The sequence below is a fragment of the Oryzias latipes genome, chromosome 10 (genome assembly GCF_053564925.1).
Source record: "Oryzias latipes strain Hd-rR chromosome 10, Olatipes_Hd-rR_3.1".
NCBI classification, from domain to species: domain Eukaryota; kingdom Metazoa; phylum Chordata; class Actinopteri; order Beloniformes; family Adrianichthyidae; genus Oryzias; species Oryzias latipes.
This window is the reverse complement of record NC_136246.1, coordinates 16,993,569-17,013,267: the sequence shown is the minus strand read 5'-3', so window position 1 is coordinate 17,013,267 and position 19,699 is coordinate 16,993,569. Positions and strand designations below refer to the sequence as shown.

General features: G+C 39.8%; 1 protein-coding gene across 4 annotated transcripts in view; it reads left to right on the top strand.

Moving 5' to 3' along the window:
- Positions 1-18,734, top strand: part of ahnak (AHNAK nucleoprotein) — a 31,152-nt gene extending 12,418 nt beyond the window's left edge. The window contains exons 6-7 of one of the 4 annotated variants that reach the window (XM_078954100.1): positions 17-5,690; positions 6,249-18,734. In XM_078954100.1, the coding sequence (XP_078810226.1) occupies positions 17-5,690; positions 6,249-17,800 (17,226 nt within the window). In that variant the 3' untranslated portion in view covers positions 17,801-18,734. Of the gene's footprint in view, positions 1-16 lie in introns of all 4 variants that reach the window. The other 3 variants (XM_078954099.1, XM_078954098.1, XM_023959100.2) reach the window with 3 other exon arrangements.
- The last annotated feature ends 965 nt before the right edge of the window (positions 18,735-19,699 follow it).

Below are 19,699 nucleotides of genomic sequence, written 5' to 3'. Positions count from 1 at the left end.
GTGATATGATTAACAGAGTGGAGATGATGAGGACTACAGGAGAATATACACAAAAAAGATAAAACCAAGGCTGAAGTCTGAAGACCTTGCAGAAGGAGTGGATGTCCGCACAGAGCGACACAGCAGCACGAGTAGCGATGGCAGCACAATTACCACCATTACTCGTCGCATCACTACTTACACGGTAGATGTACCAAGTGACATCAGTGAGAAACTTGAACTTTCAAGCCCAGACCTCAAAAGGCTACAACATGAGTCTGGAGATTCCTCTCCAAGTATCACAATCTTGCGTGGCAACCTCTCAAGTAGAGTGGGAGCAGAGGAAGGAGTATTTGATTCAAGCGATCTTAGTTACACTGGTCCAGGGGAAGTTGAAACAAGAACAGTTATAAGAGATGGAAAACAGAAATGTTCAGATGTCGGATATAAAGGACTTGCATCAAGAGTTACAGACAGCGAAATCCCTGAAATTTTTAGAGTGAGTGCAGAGCAAGAGGGAGAAAGCATTTTGATTTCAAAAAAGAGCATGACACAATCAGACAGTACAATGACTGGTAATAGCCATATGACAATAGGAAGGTCGGAAGTAGCAGAAACAACCTTAGGTGCCAAAAACGGAGCATCAGGTAGTTGGTCAATCCGAGAAAAAGACATGCAAATTGGGATTTCAACCAAAGGAAAAACAAATATGGGAGGTTTTAAAGGCATTTTTGATGAAAAAACAAAAGTAAGCACATCTGAAAATGTTATCAGTAACACAGAGAGCAAGCAAGCAGGCACATCTGATGTAAAACTTGGTGGGACATCTGGAAATGGTACAGACCTGAGATTACTCAGGTCAGGTACTGACCTGAACACTATTCATTTAGAATATTCCTCAAAGTCAGGCACAATTTCCGACACTGGGAAGAACATAGATTTTAAAAGCTACAACCAAACAGTAAACCTACCAAGCGCACAGGAAGAAAGGAAAGTATCTGGAAATGTCACTAATATTTGGGATACTGAAACTGACAAAACTGTGAGTGGTACAAAAAGCACAACAATCAAGGTAACTTCAGTAGGAATGAAAGAAATCAGGAAAGATGAAAAAATGTTGGAAGGAAAATTAGGAGGTGAGGCAGATGTGTCAAAGCCCGGGGTAAAGGTAGAGGTTTCAGGTAAACATGTAAACACTGAAATGAAAGAAGGGGATATTAACATTCCTTATAAAGACATTGAAATACATGAAAAATCAAACAAGGATTTGAATAAAAGAACTGACACTGACATTCCTAGATTTAAAATTCCATCATTTGGCACAAAAAGCCAAAAAGAAGAAGAAAAAGACAGTTGTGTACAAATTCCAGTAGCAAACATTAATGTGAAAGACGCAGGTGTCAACATAATGAAATCTGATCTGGAAAGGGAGAATGAAGACACTAAGAAAACAAGTAAAGAATTTAATGTGACAAAAAGTTCAGGAAAACAAAGTTTAGTGTCAGACATAGAATCAAACCTAAAAGCTTCGAATTTACAGGTTGAGAAAGAAACATCAACCAAGGTACCCAATGAAATGCAGAAAAAGACGAAGGAATCATTCAATGTTAAGACTTCTGAAGTCAAAATGTCAGAATTTGACATCCAACTAAAACAGCCAAAAATTGTTGAGGATTTAAATGGCGGAGTTGCAAAAGGAAAAGAAAACATAAAAGCTTCTACTAAAGGTAGTGAAGTAACAAATAAAGAACCCAAAGGCCCTAAGTTCAAAATCCCATCATTTAGCAAAAGCCTCCCAGGTAACCAAGAGCTAAATGTTGAAGTGACCCTTAAAGAAGAAAACAAAAAAAGACAGGCACATAACATTGAAGGTATAGGTGGGGGTGTTTGTGTTAAAACACCAGAAACACCGGATTTGGGCATTGGAGGAGCTGAGTTGGACATTGAAGGGGCAAAAGGAGGTTTTAAAATGCCTAAATTCAAAATGCCAACTTTTGGTAGTAAAGGTCACAAATTGGAAGGCCCAGATGTTGATGTTAATCTGCCCTCTGCAGACATGAAAGTCAAAGCGCCAGAGGTTGACATCGCAGCACCAGATGTTGATATTGAGGGTCCAGATGCCAAATTCAAAGGACCTAAATTTAACATGCCAAAAATGCCAGGAATGAATGTCTCCATGCCAGATGTGGATTTCAACTTGAAAGGTCCCAAGGTCAAAGGAGACATAGAGACATCCTTACCAAAGATAGAGGGAGACATAAAAACTCCTAACCTTGATATCAAGGGTCCAGACGTCAACATTGATGGGACAAAGGCTGGATTTGAAATGCCTAAAGTAAAAATGCCATCACTCAACATCAAAGGTCCAAAAATGGAAAAACCAGAGTTTGACATTAAACTAAAAGGCCCAAAAGCTGTAGGAGATTTGGATGTCAAAGGTCCAAAGATTGAAGAAGACATAGAAGCACCGGATGTGGACATTGGAGGAGCTGAGTTGGACATTGAAGGGCCCAAAGGTGGTTTCAAAATGCCTACATTCAAAATGCCAACTTTTGGCAGTAAAGGTCACAAATTGGAAGGCCCAGATGTTGATGTTAATTTGCCCTCTACAGACATTGAAGTAAAAGCACCAGAAGTGGACATCACAGCACCAGATTTTGACATAAAGGGTTCAGATGCCAAATTCAAAGGACCTAAATTTAACATGCCAAAAATGCCAGGAATGAATGTCTCCATGCCAGATGTGGATTTCAACTTGAAAGGTCCCAAGGTCAAAGGAGACATAGATGCATCTTTACCAAAGATAGAAGGAGACATGAAAACTCCTGATCTTGATATCAAGGGTCCAGATGTCAACATTGATGGGACAAAGGCTGGATTTGAAATGCCTAAAGTAAAAATGCCATCACTCAACATCAAAGGTCCAAAAATGGAAAAGCCAGAGCTTGACCTTAAACTAAAAGGCCCAAAAGTTGGAGGAGATTTGGATGTTAAAGCTCCAAAGATCGAAGGCGAAATAAAAACACCTGATGTGGACATTGGAGGAGCTGAGTTGGACATTGAAGGGCCAAAAGGAGGTTTCAAAATGCCTACATTCAAAATGCCAACTTTTGGCAGTAAAGGTCACAAATTGGAAGGCCCAGATGTTGATGTTAATCTGCCCTCTACAGACATTGAAGTAAAAGCACCAGATGTGGACATCACAGCACCAGATGTTGACATGAAGGGTCCAGATACCAAATTCAAAGGACCTAAATTTAACATGCCAAAAATGCCAGGAATGAATGTCTCCATGCCAGATGTGGATTTCAACTTGAAAGGTCCCAAGGTCAAAGGAGACATAGATGCATCCTTACCAAAGATAGAGGGAGACATAAAAACTCCTAGCGTGGCTACCAAGGGTCCAGACGTCAACATTGATGGGACGAAAGCTGGATTTGAAATGCCTAAAGTAAAAATGCCAACCCTCAACATCAAAGGTCCAAAAATGGAAATGCCAGACGTTGACATTAAACTAAAAGGACCAAAAGTTGGAGGAGATTTGGATGTTAAAGCTCCAAAGATTGAAGGAGACATAAAAGCTCCGGATGTGGACATTGGAGGAGCTGAGTTGGACACTGAAGGGCCAAAAGGAGGTTTTAAAATGCCTAAATTCAAAATGCCTACTTTTGGCAGTAAAGGTCACAAATTGGAAGGCCCAGATGTTGATATTAATTTGCCCTCTACAGACATTGAAGTAAAAGCACCAGATGTGGACATCACAGCACCAGATGTTGACATGAAGGGTCCAGATACCAAATTCAAAGGAACTAAATTCAACATGCCAAAAATGCCAGGAATGAATGTCTCCATGCCAGATGTGGATTTCAACTTGAAAGGTCCCAAGGTCAAAGGAGACAAAGAAGCATCTTTACCAAATATAAAGGGTGACATTAAAACTCCTGACCTTGATATCAAGGGTCCAGACGTCAACATTGATGGGACAAAAGCTGGATTTGAAATGCCTAAAGTAAAAATGCCATCAATCAACATCAAAGGTCCAAAAATGGAAAAGCCAGAAGTTGACATTAGACTAAAAGGCCCAAAAGTTGGAGGAGATTTGGATGTTAAAGCTCCAAAGATCGAAGGAGACATAAAAGCACCTGATGTGGACATTGGAGGAGCTGAGTTGGACATTGAAGGGCCAAAAGGAGGTTTTAAAATGCCTACATTCAAAATGCCAACTTTTGGCAGTAAAGGTCACAAATTGGAAGGCCCAGATGTTGATATTAATTTACCCTCTACAGACATTGAAGTAAAAGCACCAGATGTGGACATCACAGCACCAGATGTTGACATGAAGGGTCCAGATACCAAATTCAAAGGACCTAAATTTAACATGCCAAAAATGCCAGGAATGAATGTCTCCATGCCAGATGTGGATTTCAACTTGAAAGGTCCCAAGGTCAAAGGAGACATAGATGCATCCTTACCAAAGATAGAGGGAGACATTAAAACTCCTAGCGTGGCTACCAAGGGTCCAGACGTCAACATTGATGGGACGAAAGCTGGATTTGAAATGCCTAAAGTAAAAATGCCAACCCTCAACATCAAAGGTCCAAAAATGGAAATGCCAGACGTTGACATTAAACTAAAAGGACCAAAAGTTGGAGGAGATTTGGATGTTAAAGCTCCAAAGATTGAAGGAGACATAAAAGCTCCGGATGTGGACATTGGAGGAGCTGAGTTGGACACTGAAGGGCCAAAAGGAGGTTTTAAAATGCCTACATTCAAAATGCCTACTTTTGGCAGTAAAGGTCACAAATTGGAAGGCCCAGATGTTGATATTAATTTGCCCTCTACAGACATTGAAGTAAAAGCACCAGATGTCGACATCGCAGCACCACATGTTGACATAAAGGGTCCAGATTCCAAATTCAAAGGAACTAAATTCAACATGCCAAAAATGCCAGGAATGAATGTCTCCATGCCAGATGTGGATTTCAACTTGAAAGGTCCCAAGGTCAAAGGAGACATAGATGCATCCTTACCAAAGATCGAGGGAGACATAAAAGCCCCTGACCTTGATATCGAGGGTCCAGATGTCAACATTGGTGGGACAAAGGCTGGATTTGAAATGCCTAAAGTAAAAATGCCATCACTCAACATCAAAGGTCCAAAAATGGAAAAGCCAGAGTTTGACCTTAAACTAAAAGGCCCAAAAGTTGGAGGAGATTTGGATGTTAAAGCTCCAAAGATTGAAGGAGACATAAAAGCTCCGGATGTGGACATTGGACGAGCTGAGTTGGACATTGAAGGGCCAAAAGGAGGTTTCAAAATGCCTAAATTCAAAATGCCAACTTTTGGTAGTAAAGGTCACAAATTGGAAGGCCCAGATGTTGATGTTAATTTGCCCTCTACAGACATTGAAGTAAAAGCACCAGAAGTGGACATCACAGCACCAGATTTTGACATAAAGGGTCCAGATTCCAAATTCAAAGGACCTAAATTCAACATGCCAAAAATGCCAGGAATGAATGTCTCCATGCCAGATGTGGATTTCAACTTGAAAGGTCCCAAGGTCAAAGGAGACATAGATGCATCCTTACCAAAGATAGAAGGAGACATGAAAACTCCTGATCTTGATATCAAGGGTCCAGATGTCAACATTGATGGGACAAAGGCTGGATTTGAAATGCCTAAAGTAAAAATGCCATCACTCAACATCAAAGGTCCAAAAATGGAAAAGCCAGAGCTTGACCTTAAACTAAAAGGCCCAAAGGTTGGAGGAGATTTGGATGTTAAAGTTCCAAAGATTGAAGGAGACATAAAAGCTCCGGATGTGGACATTGGAGGAGCTGAGTTGGACATTGAAGGGCCAAAAGGAGGTTTTAAAATGCCTAAATTCAAAATGCCAACTTTTGGCAGTAAAGGTCACAAATGGGAAGGCCCAGATGTTGATGTTAATTTGCCCTCTCCAGACATTGAAGTAAAAGCACCAGAAGTGGACATCGCAGCACCAGATGTTGACATAAAAGGTCCAGATGCCAAATTAAAAGGACCTAAATTTAACATGCCAAAAATGCCAGGAATGAATGTCTCCATGCCAGATGTGGATTTGAACTTGAAAGGTCCCAAGGTCAAAGGAGACATAGATGCATCCTTACCAAAGATAGAAGGAGACATGAAAACTCCTGATCTTGATATCAAAGGTCCAGATGTCAACATTGATGGGACAAAGGCTGGATTTGAAATGCCTAAAGTAAAAATGCCATCACTCAACATCAAAGGTCCAAAAATGGAAAAGCCAGAGTTTGACCTTAAACTAAAAGGCCCAAAAATTGGAGGAGATTTGGATGTTAAAGCTCCAAAGATTGAAGGAGACATAAAAGCTCCGGATGTGGACATTGGAGAAGCTGAGATGGATATTGAAGGCCAAAAAGCAGGTTTTAAAATGCCTAAATTCAAAATGCCAACTTTTGGCAGTAAAGGTCACAAATTGGAAGGCCCAGATGTTGATGTTAATTTGCCCTCTACAGACATTGAAGTAAAAGCACCAGAAGTGGACATCACAGCACCAGATTTTGACATAAAGGGTCCAGATGCCAAATTCAAAGGACCTAAATTTAACATGCCAAAAATGCCAGGAATGAATGTCTCCATGCCAGATGTGGATTTCAACTTGAAAGGTCCCAAGGTCAAAGGAGACATAGATGCATCCTTACCAAAGATAGAAGGAGACATGAAAACTCCTGATCTTGATATCAAGGGTCCAGATGTCAACATTGATGGGACAAAGGCTGGATTTGAAATGCCTAAAGTAAAAATGCCATCACTCAACATCAAAGGTCCAAAAATGGAAAAGCCAGAGTTTGACCTTAAACTAAAAGGCCCAAAAGTTGGAGGAGATTTGGATGTTAAAGTTCCAAAGATTGAAGGAGACATAAAAGCTCCAGATGTGGACATTGGAGGAGCTGAGTTGGACATTGAAGGGCCAAAAGGAGGTTTCAAAATGCCTAAATTCAAAATGCCAACTTTTGGCAGTAAAGGTCACAAATTGGAAGGCCCAGATGTTGATGTTAATTTGCCCTCTACAGACATTGAAGTAAAAGCACCAGAAGTGGACATCACAGCACCAGATTTTGACATAAAGGGTCCAGATGCCAAATTCAAAGGACCTAAATTTAACATGCCAAAAATGCCAGGAATGAATGTCTCCATGCCAGATGTGGATTTCAACTTGAAAGGTCCCAAGGTCAAAGGAGACATAGATGCATCCTTACCAAAAATAGAGGGAGACATGAAAACTTCTGATCTTGATATCAAGGGTCCAGATGTCAACATTGATGGGACAAAGGCTGGATTTGAAATGCCTAAAGTAAAAATGCCATCACTCAACATCAAAGGTCCAAAAATGGAAAAGCCAGAGTTTGACCTTAAACTAAAAGGCCCAAAAGTTGGAGGAGATTTGGATGTTAAAGCTCCAAATATTGAAGGAGACATAAAAGCTCCGGATGTGGACATTGGACGAGCTGAGTTGGACATTGAAGGGCCAAAAGGAGGTTTCAAAATGCCTAAATTCAAAATGCCAACTTTTGGTAGTAAAGGTCACAAATTGGAAGGCCCAGATGTTGATGTTAATTTGCCCTCTACAGACATTGAAGTAAAAGCACCAGAAGTGGACATCACAGCACCAGATTTTGACATAAAGGGTCCAGATTCCAAATTCAAAGGACCTAAATTCAACATGCCAAAAATGCCAGGAATGAATGTCTCCATGCCAGATGTGGATTTCAACTTGAAAGGTCCCAAGGTCAAAGGAGACATAGATGCATCCTTACCAAAGATAGAAGGAGACATGAAAACTCCTGATCTTGATATCAAGCGTCCAGATGTCAACATTGATGGGACAAAGGCTGGATTTGAAATGCCTAAAGTAAAAATGCCATCACTCAACATCAAAGGTCCAAAAATGGAAAAGCCAGAGTTTGACCTTAAATTAAAAGGCCCAAAAGTTGGAGGAGATTTGGATGTTAAAGCTCCAAAGATTGAAGGAGACATAAAAGCTCCGGATGTGGACATTGGAGAAGCTGAGTTGGACATTGAAGGGCCAAAAGGAGGTTTCAAAATGCCTAAATTCAAAATGCCAACTTTTGGCAGTAAAGGTCACAAATTGGAAGGCCCAGATGTTGATGTTAATTTGCCCTCTACAGACATTGAAGTAAAAGCACCAGAAGTGGACATCACAGCACCAGATTTTGACATAAAGGGTCCAGATGCCAAATTCAAAGGACCTAAATTTAACATGCCAAAAATGCCAGGAATGAATGTCTCCATGCCAGATGTGGATTTCAACTTGAAAGGTCCCAAGGTCAAAGGAGACATAGATGCATCCTTACCAAAGATAGAGGGAGACATGAAAACTTCTGATCTTGATATCAAGGGTCCAGATGTCAACATTGATGGGACAAAGGCTGGATTTGAAATGCCTAAAGTAAAAATGCCATCACTCAACATCAAAGGTCCAAAAATGGAAAAGCCAGAGTTTGACCTTAAACTAAAAGGCCCAAAAGTTGGAGGAGATTTGGATGTTAAAGCTCCAAATATTGAAGGAGACATAAAAGCTCCGGATGTGGACATTGGACGAGCTGAGTTGGACATTGAAGGGCCAAAAGGAGGTTTCAAAATGCCTAAATTCAAAATGCCAACTTTTGGTAGTAAAGGTCACAAATTGGAAGGCCCAGATGTTGATGTTAATTTGCCCTCTACAGACATTGAAGTAAAAGCACCAGAAGTGGACATCACAGCACCAGATTTTGACATAAAGGGTCCAGATTCCAAATTCAAAGGACCTAAATTCAACATGCCAAAAATGCCAGGAATGAATGTCTCCATGCCAGATGTGGATTTCAACTTGAAAGGTCCCAAGGTCAAAGGAGACATAGATGCATCCTTACCAAAGATAGAAGGAGACATGAAAACTCCTGATCTTGATATCAAGCGTCCAGATGTCAACATTGATGGGACAAAGGCTGGATTTGAAATGCCTAAAGTAAAAATGCCATCACTCAACATCAAAGGTCCAAAAATGGAAAAGCCAGAGTTTGACCTTAAATTAAAAGGCCCAAAAGTTGGAGGAGATTTGGATGTTAAAGCTCCAAAGATTGAAGGAGACATAAAAGCTCCGGATGTGGACATTGGAGAAGCTGAGTTGGACATTGAAGGGCCAAAAGGAGGTTTCAAAATGCCTAAATTCAAAATGCCAACTTTTGGCAGTAAAGGTCACAAATTGGAAGGCCCAGATGTTGATGTTAATTTGCCCTCTACAGACATTGAAGTAAAAGCACCAGATGTGGACATCACAGCACCAGATTTTGACATAAAGGGTCCAGATGCCAAATTCAAAGGACCTAAATTTAACATGCCAAAAATGCCAGGAATGAATGTCTCCATGCCAGATGTGGATTTCAACTTGAAAGGTCCCAAGGTCAAAGGAGACATAGATGCATCCTTACCAAAGATAGAAGGAGACATGAAAACTCCTGATCTTGATATCAAGGGTCCAGATGTCAACATTGATGGGACAAAGGCTGGATTTGAAATGCCTAAAGTAAAAATGCCATCACTCAACATCAAAGGTCCAAAAATGGAAAAGCCACAGTTTGACCTTAAACTAAAAGGCCCAAAAGTTGGAGGAGATTTGGATGTTAAAGCTCCAAAGATTGAAGGAGACATAAAAGCTCCGGATGTGGACATTGGAGGAGCTGAGTTGGACATTGAAGGGCCAAAAGGAGGTTTCAAAATGCCTAAATTCAAAATGCCAACTTTTGGCAGTAAAGGTCACAAATTGGAAGGCCCAGATGTTGATGTTAATTTGCCCTCCACAGACATTGAAGTAAAAGCACCAGAAGTGGACATCACAGCACCAGATTTTGACATAAAGGGTCCAGATGCCAAATTCAAAGGACCTAAATTTAACATGCCAAAAATGCCAGGAATGAATGTCTCTATGCCAGATGTGGATTTCAACTTGAAAGGTCCCAAGGTCAAAGGAGACATAGATGCATCCTTACCAAAGATAGAAGGAGACATGAAAACTCCTGATCTTGATATCAAGGGTCCAGATGTCAACATTGATGGGACAAAGGCTGGATTTGAAATGCCTAAAGTAAAAATGCCATCACTCAACATCAAAGGTCCAAAAATGGAAAAGCCAGAGTTTGACCTTAAACTAAAAGGCCCGAAAGTTGGAGGAGATTTGGATGTTAAAGTTCCGAAGATTGAAGGAGACTTAAAAGCTCCGGATGTGGACATTGGAGGAGCTGAGTTGGACATTGAAGGGCCAAAAGGAGGTTTCAAAATGCCTAAATTCAAAATGCCAACTTTTGGCAGTACAGGTCACAAATTGGAAGGCCCAGATGTTGATGTTAATTTGCCCTCTACAGACATTGAAGTAAAAGCACCAGATGTGGACATCACAGCACCAGATTTTGACATAAAGGGTCCAGATGCCAAATTCAAAGGACCTAAATTTAACATGCCAAAAATGCCAGGAATGAATGTCTCCATGCCAGATGTGGATTTCAACTTGAAAGGTCCCAAGGTCAAAGGAGACATAGATGCATCCTTACCAAAGATAGAAGGAGACATGAAAACTCCTGATCTTGATATCAAGGGTCCAGATGTCAACATTGATGGGACAAAGGCTGGATTTGAAATGCCTAAAGTAAAAATGCCATCACTCAACATCAAAGGTCCAAAAATGGAAAAGCCAGAGTTTGACCTTAAACTAAAAGGCCCAAAAGTTGGAGGAGATTTGGATGTTAAAATTCCAAAGATCGAAGGAGACATAAAAGCTCCGGATGTGGACATTGGAGGAGCTGAGTTGGACATTGAAGGGCCAAAAGGAGGTTTCAAAATGCCTAAATTCAAAATGCCAACTTTTGGCAGTAAAGGTCACAAATTGGAAGGCCCAGATGTTGATGTTAATTTGCCCTCTACAGACATTGAAGTAAAAGCACCAGATGTGGACATCACAGCACCAGATTTTGACATAAAGGGTCCAGATGCCAAATTCAAAGGACCTAAATTTAACATGCCAAAAATGCCAGGAATGAATGTCTCCATGCCAGATGTGGATTTCAACTTGAAAGGTCCCAAGGTCAAAGGAGACATAGATGCATCCTTACCAAAGATAGAAGGAGACATGAAAACTCCTGATCTTGATATCAAGGGTCCAGATGTCAACATTGATGGGACAAAGGCTGGATTTGAAATGCCTAAAGTAAAAATGCCATCACTCAACATCAAAGGTCCAAAAATGGAAAAGCCAGAGTTTGACCTTAAATTTAAAGGCCCAAAAGTTGGAGGAGATTTGGATGTTAAAGTTCCAAATATTGAAGGAGACTTAAAAACTCCGGATGTGGACATTGGAGGAGCTGAGTTGGACATTGAAGGGCAAAAAGGAGGTTTCAGAATGCCTAAATTCAAAATGCCAACTTTTGGCAGTAAAGGTCACAAATTGGAAGGCCCAGATGTTGATGTTAATCTGCCCTCTACAGACATTGACGTAAAAGTTCCAGATGTGGACATCACAGCACCAGATGTCGACATTAAGGGTTCAGATGCCAAATTCAAAGGACCTAAATTTAACATGCCAAAAATGCCAGGAATGAATGTCTCCATGCCAGATGTGGATTTCAACTTGAAAGGTCCCAAGGTCAAAGGAGACATAGATGCATCCTTACCAAAGATAGAGGGAGACATGAAAACTCCTGATCTTGATATCAAGGGTCCAGATGTCAACATTGATGGGACAAAGGCTGGATTTGAAATGCCTAAAGTAAAAATGCCATCACTCAACATCAAAGGTCCAAAAATGGAAAAGCCAGAGTTTGACCTTAAACTAAAAGGCCCAAAAGTTGGAGGAGATTTGGATGTTAAAGCTCCAAAGATTGAAGGAGACATAAAAGCTCCGGTTGTGGACATTGGAGGAGCTGAGTTGGACATTGAAGGGCAAAAAGGAGGTTTCAGAATGCCTAAATTCAAAATGCCAACTTTTGGCAGTAAAGGTCACAAATTGGAAGGCCCAGATGTTGATGTTAATCTGCCCTCTACAGACATTGACGTAAAAGTTCCAGATGTGGACATCACAGCACCAGATGTCGACATTAAGGGTTCAGATGCCAAATTCAAAGGACCTAAATTTAACATGCCAAAAATGCCAGGAATGAATGTTTCCATGCCAGATGTGGATTTCAACTTGAAAGGTCCCAAGGTCAAAGGAGACATAGATGCATCCTTACCAAAGATAGAAGGAGACATGAAAACTCCTGATCTTGATATCAAGGGTCCAGATGTAAACATTGATGGGACAAAGGCTGGATTTGAAATGCCTAAAGTAAAAATGCCATCACTCAACATCAAAAGTCCAAAAATGGAAAAGCCAGACGTTGACATTAAACTAAAAGGCCCAAAGGTTGGAGGAGATTTGGATGTTAAAACTCCAAATATTGACGGAGACATTAAAGCACTTGATGGAAAAATTGGAGGAGCTACTGTTGGAATTAAAGGGTCAAAGGGAGGTTTTAAAATGCCTAAATTCAAAATGCCAACTTTTGGCAGTAAAAGTCACAAATTGGAAGGCCCAGATGTTGATGTTAATCTACCCTCTAAAAACATTGAAGTAAAAACACCAGATATGGACATCGCACTACCAGATGTTGGCATTGAGGGTCCAGATTCCAAATTCAAAGGACCTAAATTTAACATGCCAAAAATGCCAGGAATGAATGTCTCCATGCCAGATGTGGATTTCAACTTGAAAGGTCCCAAGCTCAAAGGAGACATAAATGCATCCTTACCAAAGATCGAGGGAGACATAAAAGCCCCTGACCTTGATATCAAGGGTCCAGACGTCAACATTGATGGGACAAAGGCTGGATTTGAAATGCCTAAAGTAAAAATGCCATCACTCAACATCAAAGGTCCAAAAATGGAAAAGCCAGAGTTTGACCTTAAACTAAAAGGCCCAAAGGTTGGAGGAGATTTGGATGTTAAAGCTCCAAATATTGAAGGAGACATAAAAACACCTGATTTGGACATTGGAGGAGCTGAGTTGGACATTGAAGGGCCAAAAGGAGGTTTCAAAATGCCTAAATTCAAAATGCCAACTTTTGGCAGTAAAGGTCACAAATTGGAAGGCCCAGATGTTGATGTTAATTTGCCCTCTACAGACATTGAAGTAAAAGCACCAGATGTGGACATCACAGCACCAGATTTTGACATAAAGGGTCCAGATGCCAAATTCAAAGGACCTAAATTTAACGTGCCAAAAATGCCAGGAATGAATGTCTCCATGCCAGATGTGGATTTCAACTTGAAAGGTCCCAAGGTCAAAGGAGACATAGATGCATCCTTACCAAAGATAGAAGGAGACATGAAAACTCCTGATCTTGATATCAAGGTTCCAGATGTCAACATTGATGGGACAAAGGCTGGATTTGAAATGCCTAAAGTAAAAATGCCATCACTCAACATCAAAGGTCCAAAAATGGAAAAGCCAGAGTTTGACCTTAAACTAAAAGGCCCAAAGATTGGAGGAGATTTGGATGTTAAAGCTCCAAATATTGAAGGAGACATAAAAACACCTGATTTGGACATTGGAGGAGCTGAGTTGGACATTGAAGGGCCAAAAGGAGGTTTTAAAATGCCTAAATTCAAAATGCCAACTTTTGGCAGTAAAGGTCACAAATGGGAAGGCCCAGATGTTGATGTTAATTTGCCCTCTCCAGACATTGAAGTAAAAGCACCAGAAGTGGACATCGCAGCACCAGATGTTGACATAAAAGGTCCAGATGCCAAATTAAAAGGACCTAAATTTAACATGCCAAAAATGCAAGGAATGAATGTCTCCATGCCAGATGTTGATTTCAACTTGAAAGGTCCCAAGGTCAAAGGAGACATAGATGCATCCTTACCAAAGATAGAAGGAGACATGAAAACTCCTGATCTTGATATCAAGGGTCCAGATGTCAACATTGATGGGACAAAGGCTGGATTTGAAATGCCTAAAGTAAAAATGCCATCACTCAACATCAAAGGTCCAAAAATGGAAAAGCCAGAGTTTGACCTTAAACTAAAAGGCCCAAAAGTTGGAGGAGATTTGGATGTTAAAGTTCCAAAGATTGAAGGAGACATAAAAGCTCCGGATGTGGACATTGGAGGAGCTGACTTGGACATTGAAGGGCCAAAAGGAGGTTTCAAAATGCCTAAATTCAAAATGCCAACTTTTGGCAGTAAAGGTCACAAATTGGAAGGCCCAGATGTTGATGTTAATTTGCCCTCTACAGACATTGAAGTAAAAGCACCAGAAGTGGACATCACAGCACCAGATTTTGACATAAAGGGTCCAGATGCCAAATTCAAAGGACCTAAATTTAACATGCCAAAAATGCCAGGAATGAATGTCTCCATGCCAGATGTGGATTTCAACTTGAAAGGTCCCAAGGTCAAAGGAGACATAGATGCATCCTTACCAAAGATAGAAGGAGACATGAAAACTCCTGATCTTGATATCAAGGGTCCAGATGTCAACATTGATGGGACAAAGGCTGGATTTGAAATGCCTAAAGTAAAAATGCCATCACTCAACATCAAAGGTCCAAAAATGGAAAAGCCAGAGTTTGACCTTAAACTAAAAGGCCCAAAGATTGGAGGAGATTTGGATGTTAAAGCTCCAAATATTGAAGGAGACATAAAAACACCTGATTTGGACATTGGAGGAGCTGAGTTGGACATTGAAGGGCCAAAAGGAGGTTTTAAAATGCCTAAATTCAAAATGCCAACTTTTGGCAGTAAAGGTCACAAATGGGAAGGCCCAGATGTTGATTTGAATTTGCCCTCTACAGACATTGAAGTAAAAGCACCAGATGTGGACATCGCAGCACCAGATGTTGACATAAAAGGTCCAGATGCCAAATTAAAAGGACCTAAATTTAACATGCCAAAAATGCCAGGAATGAATGTCTCCATGCCAGATGTGGATTTCAACTTGAAAGGTCCCAAGGTCAAAGGAGACATAGATGCATCCTTACCAAAGATAGAAGGAGACATGAAAACTCCTGATCTTGATATCAAGGGTCCAGATGTCAACATTGATGGGACAAAGGCTGGATTTGAAATGCCTAAAGTAAAAATGCCAACACTCAACATCAAAGGTCCAAAAATGGAAAAGCCAGAGTTTGACATTAATCTAAAAGGCCCAAAAGTTGGAGGAGATTTGGATGTTAAAGTTCCAAAGATTGAAGGAGACATAAAAGCTCCGGATGTGGACATTGGAGGAGCTGAGTTGGACATTGAAGGGGCAAAAGGAGGTTTCAAAATGCCTAAATTCAAAATGCCAACTTTTGGCAGTAAAGGTCACAAATTGGAAGGCCCAGATGTTGATGTTAATCTGCCTTCTACAGACATTGAAGTAAAAGCACCAGAAGTGGACATCACAGCACCAGATTTTGACATAAAGGGTCCAGATGCCAAATTCAAAGGACCTAAATTTAACATGCCAAAAATGCCAGGAATGAATGTCTCCATGCCAGATGTGGATTTCAACTTGAAAGGTCCCAAGGTCAAAGGAGACATAGACGCATCCTTACCAAAGATAGAAGGAGACATGAATACTCCTGATCTTGATATCAAGGGTCCAGATGTCAACATTGATGGGACAAAGGCTGGATTTGAAATGCCTAAAGTAAAAATGCCATCACTCAACATCAAAGGTCCAAAAATGGAAAAGCCAGAGTTTGACCTTAAACTAAAAGGCCCAAAAGTTGGAGGAGATTTGGATGTTAAAATTCCAAAGATCGAAGGAGACATAAAAGCAGCAGGAGTTTCTGGATCCAATGTATCTTTGCCAGATGTTGATGTCGGAAGAAAAGTTCCAGAAACACAGGCTGATTTTAAGGGATCATGTCAGTTTCCAAACATTGACATTAAGGGATCAGAGGTGTCATCTGAAATTCCAGAAATCAGTACAAAGAAAATGAAGTTCAAAATGCCAAAGATTGGTTTCAAGGGTTCAAAGACAAAAGTTTCAGAAAGTAATTTAAAATCAGACATTGAAGTTGACAGTTCAGTTGACCTTAAGGGGCGCAACGAAAGGTTAAAAATGCCAAAATTTAAAATGCCATCATTTGAGGAAAAAGGTCTACAATTTGAGGAGTCTGAAGTGGATGTCAACCTTCCGAAGTCCCGCATTGACATTGAACACAACGAGAAGGACATAAAAGGAATAGGCATTGACATTAGCCCCAGTGGTAAAATTCAAAGACCCAAATTCAGTATGCCAGATTTATCAGAATCTAAAGTTTCCATGCACGATTTGGATTTAAATCTAAAAAGTCCTAAAAGTGAATTTGAAGGTGACATGCCAGTTCCAAAGTTGGAAGGGAAAATAACAGCCCCAGAGGTTAATTTAGAAATGTCCAAAAGTAGATCTAAAATAGGAGGGAATATTGATGATATTAGTGCAAATGCTAGCATGAGCAAGTTTGTAAATAAATCTCTAGAATTGGAAGGGCCAGAACCAAAAATTAAGACCCCTGCAGTAAGTGTGGGAGCAAAAGGGTCTACAACAGATGTTGGTTTTCAACAATCTGAAGTCAGTGTTGACACCCCTGACACAGATATAAATGTGAAAGGGAAAAAGGGAAAGTTTAAAATTGCTAAAGTAAAAGGAAAGGCAAAGAAAGCTGACACTAAAGTACTGGCCACTGATCTTGGTGAGGACACATCCCACATTCATGTCAAAGAGACAAAGACTAAGAAGTCTTTGTTTGGTAAGATTCACTTCCCAGATGTTGAATTAGATATGAAATCCCCAAAAATGAAAGGAGATGGAACTTTAGCTGAAGGTGTTAAATCATCTAAAACAGATTTGGTGTCTGCTGGCTTAAATACTTCTTTTGATTGTTCTGGAACTGCTGGTGCAAATGTTGGTTTGGAAGGGCCAGATGTGAAAGTAAGTTCTTCAGCAACAAGTGGGTCAGGTGGTGGTCTTCGCTATCCTGAAGGGAAATTAACATTTTCCAAAATCAGGGTGCCTAAGTTCGGTATTGTAAAGGCTGATTTTGAAGGCCTGGATAGTGACAATAAAGTTGAATCAGAAGTTTTATCCGGTGGAGACATAAACACACAGTCCCAATCTGCCAGTCACAAAGTCAGCTCACATAATATTGCGATTCAAAGCCCTGAACTGAGTCATAGTGAAGGCAAAATAAAGTTAAAGATGCCAAAATTTTTTGGCAAATCGAAAGTAAAAGGAAGTACAGATGATCTTCGTGGCACAGATGTAGAATTAGGAGCAAGTGGACAAGTGCATAAGGCTTCAACAGAGCTATGTGCACCTTCTTATGATGGTGGAAACTTGGAAATGGAAGGCACTACTGGACTCACCTTGTCATCTAAAAGCAAGTCAGCTTCATTGGATTTATTTAAAAACCCAAGACATCGGTCTTCGTCCCACAGCGATGAAGGGTCACCAGCAACTAGTTCTCCTACCCTAGAAGCTGAGGCTTGTGATGTTTCCCTTGACCTAGGAGTAAACAAGGTTAAAGGGAAAAAAAGCAAGTTAAAGTTTGGTACATTTGGAGGTTTTGGTTCAAAGTCAAAGGGCTCATATGAAGTAACACTTGGAGGAGAAAATGAGGCAGGGATGGAGGGAAGCTCAAGTGTTTCCACACCCTCAAAAAAATCAAGACTATCTTCATCCTCAAGTAGTGACAGTGGTTCAAGAGCAGGCCTTAAATTCCCAAAACTTGAGCTTTCTGTTTCACCCAAAAAGTGATTCAGTCAAGCATTCTTACACTTAAATACATTCTCCCATAAGTGTGAATTCTTTACTATAGGCTTTTTGAAACCTGGGATAGCATGCACAAATATGTTTTTTTAAGAAATTAGACTGGAGAACATGAGATTGTCAAATTGTTTATAATCCTTTCAGCATGTAAATAAGATTAATTTGTATTTTATTGATATTGAAGATTTTCTGTAAATATTCCAGATTTATTGACCAGATGCCATCTTATCAAATGATCACAGATTAAATGTTGCAGGGGTTGTTTCCGCTGCTTCCGGCTGTTTTGGTGGGATATATATGTTTTCAAGGGTTTACTAAACATAACATACAGTATACTTAGACTTGTTAGTTTGAAGGAAAATATTCTTTATACATTCAAAAACATTTTAAAAACTATTTTTTTAATGTATGGAGTTATTTTAGCTTTCATATGATATATCCACTGCAAAAATATACTTCCACAACACAGAGCAGGTCATTTTTAAACACATTCTAAAGAGTAAATATTTTGTACATAAAACAAATGCAATATGATCCCTGTTTGGATGCTTTTTATGTGCTATGTACTTTTTTGTGTTGATTCAAAAGATTATGTACTTTTCAAGTTTTTTCAAGTTTCAATGCTCGTCACCAAAACTAAAAAAAAAAGAATTAGCCTTGTTCTTGTAAAGAGACATTTTTTTCCTGGCTTTCTTGACGTTTTATGTTGCTCTGCATTTTATCTTTTTTTAAGGCTGTTTATGTACACTCACGTTACTTACAAATAAAAAATGACAAAACAAGTGCATTTTGATGTTGATAGAATGTTGGACATTGATGAATTAATGATTCAATACAATGAAAATCCGGATTTTCTTGGGTTATTTCTTTTGTGTGCATTTTGCTAAACATACTAAATAAAGAGATTTATACAACTGTACAATTTTCTTTGACTTATCTGCCTTACTTCATACTCAAGTAGGATTTTAACATATTTTTCTGAATCATTCACTTAAAATACTATTTTGTGAGACATGTAATTTGTTCACCACTGACAGCATAGAAGTGCAAACAATATCTTCAGCTGTAGTTGTTTACCTTTAGGCACATCTCGTCAGGGGTCGCCACAGCAAATCAGATTTTTTGCTGATCGCACAGATGGTTTGGCAAAAATTCATATGGGTTGTGCCCCTGATTAACAACAGCCTTCAAAGAAGTAAAGAAGGAAAGTGTGTTTGTTGACAGAGACAAATGGAAAGACAAAGGTCTGGGACATAGAGCAGGAATTTTTAATTTCAGTACTTTGACAGGGAAAATTAGAGAGTTGGCTGACACGATGGAAAGAAAAAGGTTTGATACCCTGTTGCACAAGAGACCAGATGAAAATGGAAGCAAGTCTTATAGATTTGGAGCAGGTTCAACCTGTTTTATCGTGGTGGGGATGAAAAGAGGAACGAAGTAGGAGTGGACCTGAAGGAGGAGTTTTCCAAAAATGTAATCTGAAAGATATTAGTGACTGAAGTCAAGCCTGGGAATAGAGTAGTAAGAAATCATAGGATGGTGGTGTCTCTGAGAACTGTGGTTATGAGGAAAATAAAAAGAACAAAAGCAAAAAAGAGGACAGAGGTGTGGAAGTTGAAAAGGGAAAACTGCTTTTTGGCTTCAAGGGAGGAGTTGAAACAGGTCTTGGGGGATAAGGATAAAGTGTATATACTACTACAGTGCAAGAATGTCTAATCTTTTAGTAAACAATTGGAAATTTTGTCAAGTAATTGGTGAGAAAATCAATATAGAAGATGCACTCCAAAGAAAAAAGTGTTTTTAGTGTTTTTAACATGCACTTGTAGCATTTTACTCATGACGTAGGACATATATAAAGAAAATTCAGATTAAAATGAATTATGATTA